The sequence below is a fragment of the Vicia villosa genome, linkage group LG5, assembly GCF_029867415.1.
Source record: "Vicia villosa cultivar HV-30 ecotype Madison, WI linkage group LG5, Vvil1.0, whole genome shotgun sequence".
Classification (NCBI taxonomy): Eukaryota; Viridiplantae; Streptophyta; class Magnoliopsida; order Fabales; family Fabaceae; genus Vicia; species Vicia villosa.
The window spans coordinates 142,141,663-142,151,720 of NC_081184.1; the positions used below are offsets into that span (position 1 = coordinate 142,141,663).

Genomic DNA, 10,058 nt, shown 5'->3' on the forward strand with positions numbered 1-10,058 from the left:
TCCTAAACGGGTTTCGACAGCGTTTAGGTATCCCCGTCCCACCACCATTTATTTGGCGAAATCATTTTTTATAGAAATATTTTTTTATCAAAATCAAATTACATTACAAATTACATTATAAATATTTTATAATCAAGAAAAATCTAAATTTTAACCTAAATCTAATCAAACTTGATTTTATGTTGCTATGTCTATCAATAAAGATGAAAATAAAAAACATGCGAACTTAGAACAACCACGAATTAATTATTTAAAGTATAAATATATAAACTAACAAATAAATAATATCGTGAAGAGAAACAGAAGGAAGAGGAGGCCGCTCCGTACCGTACACCTCACCGCAGCCACTTTGATGACCAAACCGCAAACAGGCTCCACTGACACTACTCTCACTCTCTATCTCTATCCTAATCTCACTTCTCACTCCCAAAAACAAAAATTCACATGCTTTCATCAACTATCTTCTTCTACACCCTCAAACCTAGGGTTCCTCCTCTACTCCAACATCAATCACTCTTCTCTACCGTAAACTCGTAAGTCTTCTTAACATTCTTCCACTTCTAGGGTTTTCCATTCATCATGATTATTGAAATTCGACGGCTTCATTATTCCTATTTTAAAGTTCAAATCTCTGGCGTGTTCATGTGAGTTTTCATCTTGTAACAAATGTACTGTCTTGAAGAGCTTTTGAAAATAATCAGAAAATATATTATTGATATCACATAAGTTGTTTTCGTAAGCACTTCCTCACAAGTGTTTATGTAATTAGATTAACTCAAATAAGTCAACAGATAAACTAGTTCAAGAACCCCTGGCTTGTTCAATAACTGGAAAATGTATTAACTTTTTCAACATATATTATAGTTTCCAATGCGCATCAAGAACAGAGTGTTGAAGAAAATTTGTGAAATAAATATTGTAAGCTTTGATCTGTCTTGTGAGTGGCCAATGATGTTGTTTGAGTACTGTTTAATCTTATAGGTATTGTAAATATGATGTACTGGTTTCATCATGAATGTCGATTTTTCATGGTTTTGATGAGAATATAGGTAGGCTTTTTAAGTACTAGATTATTGTATTTTATTTTGAATTTGAAGACATGCGGTGTTGTACGCGATAAAATATTGAGCGGTCAAGAGTCAAGACAATAATAAAGTAAGTGTAGTAGAGATGAGCAATGTTTAAAAGCTCAGTTTACGCAGAATCGGTAGAAGATTAAAAAATCGAATCGTAACTCGAGGATCGAAGCACGGATTGTAAGATTTCACTAGTGGTAGAAAAATATTTTTATATATGTATAATTACATACACATGCTCAAAAAGCGCTGCAGCGAGTAGGCGAGTAGGCGTCGTCCGCCGCAATTTCTGGTTGAATGACAGAGAAAACTTTAATGTGAAAGAGGAAGAGGAAGAGGCAGAAGGACAGTAATGGAAGAAAGAGAATTTATGCTGAAATAATTTAGTAATGTTTGAGTTTAGGCTGCAATCACGAAAGCTGGAATAATTTGATTGTGTCTTTATGAATTTCTGTTTTAAAAAACTAATAATAAATCAGTATTTAATAAAACCCGACCCGATCCATGCCCATTTTAGAAAATTATGATTTTAAAAAAATAACAGTTAAAACAGAAGCGCCGCATTTACCGAATGGAAACGGGTCAGATTTCCAACTCGGGCGAGTTTACTGAGTTTCACCACACAAGCTTATTTGCGATTCAGCATGCCGGCATGCGATTAAAACGCCAATTCGCGATCCTGCATACATTGGAGATGAGGATGTTGTGTTTGATGTGTAGTAAGATTAGACATAATAGGTTTAGAAATGAAAATATTAGAAAGTGTTGGGGTAAGTTGATGGAAAATAGACTTAAGTGTTTTGAGCATATAGAGAGAAAACATGTAGATTCTGTGGTAAGTAAAGTAGATTTGATTGAGAGAAGTCAAACAACTAGAGGAAGAGGAAGACCTAAAAAAACTATATAAATTATTAAGAAAGATCTCGAGTTTAACGGTTTGGATAGAAATATGGTATTGGATAAAACATTATGGTGAAAGTTGATCCATGGAGTCGATCCCACTCAGTGAGATAAGGCTTGGTTGTTGTAGTTGTTTTGAATTTGAAGAATCAAATATTAATATCTTTTTCACCTAGCCCTTAAATTCTTTGACTTAAATTTGTGAGACAGTGAACCTCATACTTTCTCTAAATATTGGGTCAATTAATTAGTTGTAGAAGAGGTTCTATGTAATTTAGAGACTTGCAACTGTCATTACTAAAACATTTAGGCGTTTTGAAAAAAAAAAGTAACTTTTATTATTCTGTGTGATCAGGTGTTTAAATAGGACATATTTTGATGCTAGTTATTTTAAGAGAGTGAGGCCATTCCAGATCCCAAACAACATGTGAATGATGCAACAAATACACATTTTAGTAAAAATAAGGTGTTTAAATAGGACATATTTTGATGCTAGTTATTTTAAGAGAGTGAGGCCATTCCAGATCCCAAACAACATGTGAATGATGCAACAAATACACATTTTAGTAAAAATAAAATGTCAGAGGGTTGCAGTTAGTTAAGGATATTTCTCTGTATGTATATATCTAGTTTGCATAAGTAAACAATTAATGTTACGGGTCAATTAAAAAAATTGCATATCTTCTTCTAACAATAGTAAATACAGAGTATTTCATTTGCATAAATTTGAAAGACTTCTTTGAAAAAATAATCATCACAATATAAGATTTCTGCTCAGCTTTCTGCTTTGGAAGAAAATATGTATGGGCCAATACTCTTAAAATAATGCATTGATTTTTTTGTTTGTTTTGGTATAAACCGGGTATCCTCTGCGCGCAACTGCAGAGACTAATCCCTTGAGCCTTGTAGGACCATAAAAGGCGGCAAATTCTCCCTAAGAGATTTAACACTGCTGCGTGCCAAGGACTGGATTCGAACCAAAGAACTCTGGTTAAGCTGGAAGGGACCCCCCGCCATCTCATCCATGTGCTCTTAGGTCTAATGCATTGAATTTCACCTCTGATTGTTATTCCCCCGTTTTTGACACTTACTACCAAAAAGGTAGCCATATATGCAACTTAGGGAAGGTTTTATATTAGTTGTCATATCCAATGAATTAATGAATTTGAAAAAAGTAGCCATATATGCAACTTAGGGAAGGTTTTATATTAGTTGTCATATCCAGTGAATTAATGCATTTGATGATTCCTCATGGTCAACTTAATTAACACAACAGTGAAAATTTTCACTCAATTTTTTATCCCTTGCTAAATTCATTTTTGTTTTAATGATGATCAATTATATTTGTGACTGGTTTGTGCAAACACTCCTCGAAGCTTCCGAGTTTTGGTCGAAAACTTTGCTTTGATACTTTTTAGTTCATAATATATGTCTGGGATTCATTTGATAACTTTCTGTTTTGTTCCTAGCTTTCCGTATTCAGTGTTATCAAATAGCGGCGCCCATGGCCGCTATGACTGATATACATATGACAGTTTTTGGCCTCACTGCAATGGTAAATATCAGCCGATATTGCGGGTTTTTCCGCCATAATCTGCTATAACGGCGTCGCAAAGTGGCTTGTATGGCGGGATTTTGGTTCTCGGCCATGGACCGCCATTCGCCATCGACAATACTGACCGTATTCCTTTAGTGAAGTAGAATATTAGAATATTGAAGATGGATTTCATGTTTCTGGTTTTATTTATTTATTTTTTGATTTCTTTTAATTCAGATCACTCTATATCAACCAAAGTAAAGCTTAAGACTCCGGGGAATTTGATGAGTGGAGGTGGCAGAAAGCTATCTTCAAACCGGGTTTCAAGAGATGAACATGAATTTTCACCCGAGAGTAAGGCCTGTTTGTCTATGTTTATGTAATAAAAGAGTGCAAGTAAAAACATGTCTAAAAACTTTTAAGCTGACATATCCATAAAAAACATTTTTAGTGCTTTTTTCTTATGTTAGATAGAGTTTTTTCGTAATTTTTTTAGTAGAAAAATACTTTTTCGAAAAGCATGTCCAAATGCACCCTAAGCAATTGCGTTCTGGGTGGTCCTTTACAGGTGCTACTAATAGCAGTAGTTCAAGGTATTTGGAAAGAAATGATATGATAAATCCCAGAATGGGATTTTCATGCAAGGAACCTTTTTCTAGAGGCAGAGGTTCAAGTAAGGATGATGTTTGGAACCCAGACTACAAAGTTTTGGATGCAACAATCGCACAAGACACTGATGGAAGTTACGATATGAAAACGTCTCCAGGTTTTGAGGAATCAAAAAATAGGAAGCGCAATCAATCTGCAAAAAATGATTACGGCAGGTCAGTTTACTTTATATCTCTAATAATATCTGCACCACCCTATTGTTTGAAAATTAATTCACGGGAACTGTACAGAATAAGCTTACCTGATGATATTTTATGAGGAAATAGTTTATAATAAACTTGATCATGGACAGTATTAATATGCTTATGAGGATAAATAGGAAGCACAGTCAATCTGCAAAAAATGATTACGGCAGGTTAGTTTAGTTTATATATCTAATAATATCTGCACCAACCCTATTGTTTGAAAATTAATTCACGGGAACTGTACTCAATAAGCTTAACTAATTATATTTTACGAGGAAATATTCTATGATAAACTTGATCATGGACACTATTAATATACTTATTCTCGCGAGAATACTAACAACTCTTGGTAATCAGCAGTACTTTTGAGAATCTAAGCATACTATATTACTTAGATAGTTTCTTTACTTGTTTCAAACACATTTGAAACATATCTTACTCAAATCTTTTCATTGAGAAGAGTGTTCTATTTAATAAAAAACAAAATTTCATGAGTTGGATGCTGACCAATCAAGTTAGTAATGACCATTAATGGGTGAGGAACATACTTGTTTTAAATGGCAATACATTCTTTAACGAGAAATTATGTGCTGTTTCACAAATGCTATTTCATATAATTTATTATCATTCATTTCTCTTTACTTCATGGCTGAGGAACATACTTGTTTTAAATGGCAATGCATTCTTTAATGAGAAATTATGTGCTGTTTCACAAATGCTACATGTTTTCATGCTTAAATATATACTTCCTCCGGACTTAAGTTTAAGCGGAAGTCAAAATGTATTTGCTCTAAATTTGAATAAAATATATTGGCTTTTGCTTAATTTAAGTTCAGAGTAGTATATACAATCATGAAAATTGGATCTTGTATGAGCGAGGTGGACTAAAGAATCAAAGTCTTTTCTATTTTTTTAGTTTTTTAGATAATCATGTGATTTCTATGGGGCGTTTCAATGGTTTCTAATCTTAATCATTAATACAACATCCTAAATCCCTAGATTACAACATTTTTGTCATGTAGAAAAGTTTAGAAGCCGAAGCTTTTAGGCCCTCTGAAAATAGTTGTACATTGACTGGTGTGTCCCATTTATTGTATTTGTGTTTCAACTCATTTCTTTATGAATACATATCTTCTTTAATTGCAATGTAATCTCAGTACTATTTGACTGCTCTATTTTCCATATCTTCAACTGCAAGGTAGTCATTAAGTTTAAATTATGTCCCCTCAGAAATTTTTGTATCTTTGAGCTTTGAGATGTCTGTGTGCAATTTCCAGATGCAAGTGGTTTATTTGTTGTCTGCTTTTCTTTGTATTTTTCCATTTCTAGGAGAAGCAGGAGCCAAAGCCGGAGCCCTCCACGTGGGTTTAGGTATTCAGCTGTCGATGATGAGAACAGAACGAGGGTTGGCGATGATGAGAACAGAACGAGGGTTGGCAGATTGATACGACCTTGTAGAGATTTTGCTGCTGGGAGCTGCAGAAGAGGAAGCCATTGTCATTTCCTTCACCATGATAAGCAAAGTTATGAGGATAGTAGGGAAAGTAGACACATGCAAGATGGACCCAGATATTGTAATCCCCGTGAGAGCGGTGATTATTCTCTTACAAGTCGAAGATCTAATGAAGCTTGTATTCATTTTGCAAAGGGAAGGTGTAGAGCGGGAGAATCATGCAAGTATGTGCATCATGGCAATTCTGATGAGTTTGATGAAGTTTCTGCAGATGAATCATCTAGGAGAAGGGAAATTGATAGAAGACACATAGATAGTTCATTCAAGCAGGGTGCCCTGCATTATCCAAACCACAGTGGTAATATTCCTTGCAAATTTTTTGCTTTTGGAAATTGTAGGAATGGTAAAGATTGTAGGTTTTCTCATGATAGACAAGCATTTACCAGCCCTATTAGAAGATTAAGGGATGATAGGTCAAGGAGTAATCATGGTGAAGATCAGGAGTTGGATAGACAAATAGTGAGCAATTCAGTTACTCCTAATGAAAGGCGAAGAGATGGTAGACGGGGTTCAGATGGCAGTATGGCTGATGTAGATAAAGTTTGGGATGGTCCAAAGCCGAATAATTTAGTTGCTGTCTCTGTTACTGCAAACCTGGTTGAGGACAACAAAAAAGGTATATTAGGTGCCCCAGAACCTGGATTCATGGTTTGGCCAATGAATAATGGATTGGACCATAGCTCAGACAGGAACAGAATACATAATGAATCACCATTTACAATTGATAAGGAAGCCAACTGTAGGACGGCAGAAAATGCAGCTGACAACATTCTCATTTCTCAGTCAGTAGGTGGAGGCTTTTGGCCTGGTGATGAAAAAATGTCTCCTGATTGGAATTATGGCGCAAGATCTTCCAGCCATATTAACGAGGAGCATGGGCAGAATAAGCAAGAAGGTGCTCCAGGTAATTGTTTGTTTATTGAGAAACATTTGTCTGTTGAAAAAAATCATTTAATAATGCATCTGGAAAAAAAGAGGATATGGTGTTGTTACATTACAAGAATATGCTGATTCATACATAAACCTTAACTTTTATACTCTTTTGACAGGGCAAGGACTAAATCAGAATGCTCAGAATATAACTGCTTCACATGTGGTTGGACAGAGTCAAGCAACAGTTTCCATTGTTCCTCCGAGATCAAGAGTTATTGAAGGTTTACAGAACCCGGAGCTCTTTACTAATGCAAACTACACTGTAGAACCAACTATCATGAATGCAAGCCTATTGCAAATTGGTTCAGGAAATACTCCAATTCAGAACGTAGTCAGTAAAGAACAACTTAGCTGCCTCTCAGCCTCTCTCGCACATTTTCTCGGAACAGATCAGCAGCTCCCACAACTTCAGTCTACTATAAATTCTTGTGATGCAAAGGACACTCTCTTCGTAAGCAAAATTGAAGGGCAATCATCGAAGCAATATGATCCAATGTGTGATAGAATGGAGCCCAAGAATATTAATGCAAGTGGGGTCTCTCCAACCTTTTCTCCTAATACAAAGATTCCAAAAGATACAGCCAGAATTCCACCACTGTTGTCTAACCCGGGACAAAATTCTGATCATTCTCGTAAACAGGAGATTAGCAAAATGGACACTGACAAAAAGGAAATCTCTCAATCTGAAAATAAAATTACAGAAGAGAATAGTCCTTTGGTAAACATGGACCAAAATGATGGACCTGATGAGGCCAAGACATTAAAGGACATAAAGGGGATTCGAGCATTTAAAACTTCATTGGTAGAGCTCATTAAGGAGATCCTAAAACCAACATGGAAAGATGGTAAAGTCACCAAAGAAGATTATAAAGCAATTGTGAAGAAGGTTACTGATAAAGTAACTGGTACAGTAAATCGGGTACATATACCTCAGACACAAGAGAAAATTGAACGCTATTTATCAGTTTCGAAACCAAAGCTTAACAAACTTGTACAGGTTAGTGGTGGTTCTCTTACAGATTTCCGTCATATGTATAAAGGATTCATAACTTGTCTCCCATTTAACTTGGTTTTATAGATAATGTGAGTATGCATGCAGCTTCAGAAATCATTGAATTTTCTATTAGGATTGATTTGGATGTGGAAAGAGTTGTAGAATAGTTGTCAAAAAATGAGATTAAATGTTGTACCGAGGTGTTCATCTGTGCTATAGATTACATATATGTAACTAAACTTCATCAAATATGCATTGATCTCCGGTGGGGTTCACACTAATTATCATGAGATTCTTGATTTTTTTTGAAAAATTATACCTACCTAATTCTCAGTAGTGTTAACTCTTGACATTTTTGTATGAAATGAATTTACACATATTTTCCTTTTTTAAATAGATAGATCATAAATTTCCCAGAGGATTTGTTTTGTTCAAAGTTCAAACAAAAGAATGATTTTAGTGGAGGGAAGGGGAGGAAGAGGAATGAAGAGGAGAGGGAAGATATTTTAATGCAGAACAAAAATACTTATTTACATTTTAAACCCTTGTAACATTTTATGTAAGGTTGTATGTTCAACACTTTTAGGAGTTTATTAACACCTGAAATTGTGAAGATTTTGCTTCTGTCTCCACTCTGAAATAATTGAAAAAAAACATTCCTCTCAACCAAACAAACATAACCTTAAAAATAACAAAGCAATGGAGGCTGGTGTAATTTTTCAAACAAGAGAATCCCTTCTAGTAATGTGAACCTCAAGATAGATGTAATTATTCCTTAAATATAGTCTAAATATTGAACATAAATTCGTTCTTGGATCCCTTTATTAAGTAGTTTTTTTTATTACATAACTTATTATTCTGTTATTTAATGAACAGCCTACTCATTTTTCCCCAAAAAATTAGAAAATCTCTTTCAAAATAAAGATTTGCTTCTTTTCATAGGGTAAGTTGTTGCCTTTTGTCATTTGGTGGCACATGGTTTCTAGGCAAGAAACAAACCATTTGCTCACTAGATTAAGGTTGAGTTTGTCTACTCCTACCTTGTGCATTGGACCACCCTTTCTCTTGAATCCTCATTGTTTCAACTAGTCTATAAAAGATTATGAGCTCCATGCCTCTATCCTATATTGTGTCAGTTTTGTTATTAGTTTATTGGTTGAAGATCTAAGTCAGCTTCTGAATCTACATTTGTAATGTCACATTCAAAGTAATGTCAATTTAGTACTTCTTTATGTTTTAGCTTGGCTTAAAATTATTCTCTTATTATACAGGCTTATGTGGAAAAGCTTCAGAAGGCCTAATGCAAGTGTTGAAAGTTGGCTATGTAATATATTTACTGTTTATTATTACTATATTTTGCTAGAGTATTATAATATTTATTATTACCGTATTTATGTTTGTCAGTTGCAAGAAGTTTTATGCAATGCCCTCTTTAGATTACCAGCTGATGTATAATTGATAAATCAAGCAGCTGTTGTATAAATATAAATTATGTGCTGTTTTTTTTGCTAGGAAGCATTTTAAGTGTAGTGTTGTGCTAACATTAGTTTACAACCCCCAAACATTAGACAACTGTTATTTTTGTTACCTGTTTGTTACAATTGCTGAAAGAGAATCATTTTCTCTTTGAAATAATGGAAAAAGACAGTAAATTTGGAGATTTTGTATTCTGATGCTGAAATCTTCGTATGTTAACTCAACTCATGTATGCAGTGTTTTATTCAACTCAAGTCATGTGCTAGCTCTAGAACCATTTTTGTTCTTGGGAATTTTGTATTTATTGCAGTTAAAAGATAATGATGCAGTTGCTGTAGCAAGTTAAGTGGTGGGAGACATTGGATGAATATCTAATGACTTACATGTTCAGTTTTGGCTTAGATATTTTTATTTTGTAGTAATTTAAAGTTTTAATATGATTAAATTATTAACTTAATTCGATTAATTTAATTAGTTTAATTGGTGTAATATAATTTAATGGGTCAGTTTAGGGGTGAAAGTAGGGGGAACATAGTATAAATTCCAATTGATTTAATTATATAAAAATCTGTAAATAAGAAGGTAAATAATAAGAAACTAAAGGGGATAAACTTAGTTACGGAATCAAATTATTACGTAGGATTTAAAGAATTTATAGTTGATGTATTTTTTTTTACTCTAATTGCAGTTAAAAAAGTTTCAAAGTTGATTTAACATATTTATAATTATTATAAATAAAATTATACAAAAATTATTTTAATATTATAAAATTAAA

General features: G+C 33.9%; 1 protein-coding gene across 4 annotated transcripts; it reads left to right on the top strand.

Annotated features, from left to right (window-relative positions):
- Positions 1–285: 285 nt before the first annotated feature.
- LOC131602844 (zinc finger CCCH domain-containing protein 38-like) lies at positions 286–9,465 on the top strand. 4 transcript variants are annotated; one of them, XM_058875057.1, is made up of 8 exons: positions 286–533; positions 2,886–3,077; positions 3,751–3,867; positions 4,082–4,337; positions 4,475–4,537; positions 5,697–6,784; positions 6,930–7,810; positions 9,079–9,465. In XM_058875057.1, exons 3-8 carry the CDS (start codon positions 3,798–3,800, stop codon positions 9,106–9,108), a joined length of 2,388 nt encoding a protein of 795 aa, XP_058731040.1. In that variant the 5' UTR covers positions 286–533; positions 2,886–3,077; positions 3,751–3,797; the 3' UTR covers positions 9,109–9,465. The 4 variants fall into 4 exon arrangements, with proteins under 4 accessions (XP_058731040.1, XP_058731039.1, XP_058731041.1 ...); XM_058875056.1 differs by lacking the exon at positions 2,886–3,077; XM_058875058.1 differs by lacking the exon at positions 2,886–3,077 and having other exon boundaries at positions 286–525.
- The last annotated feature ends 593 nt before the right edge of the window (positions 9,466–10,058 follow it).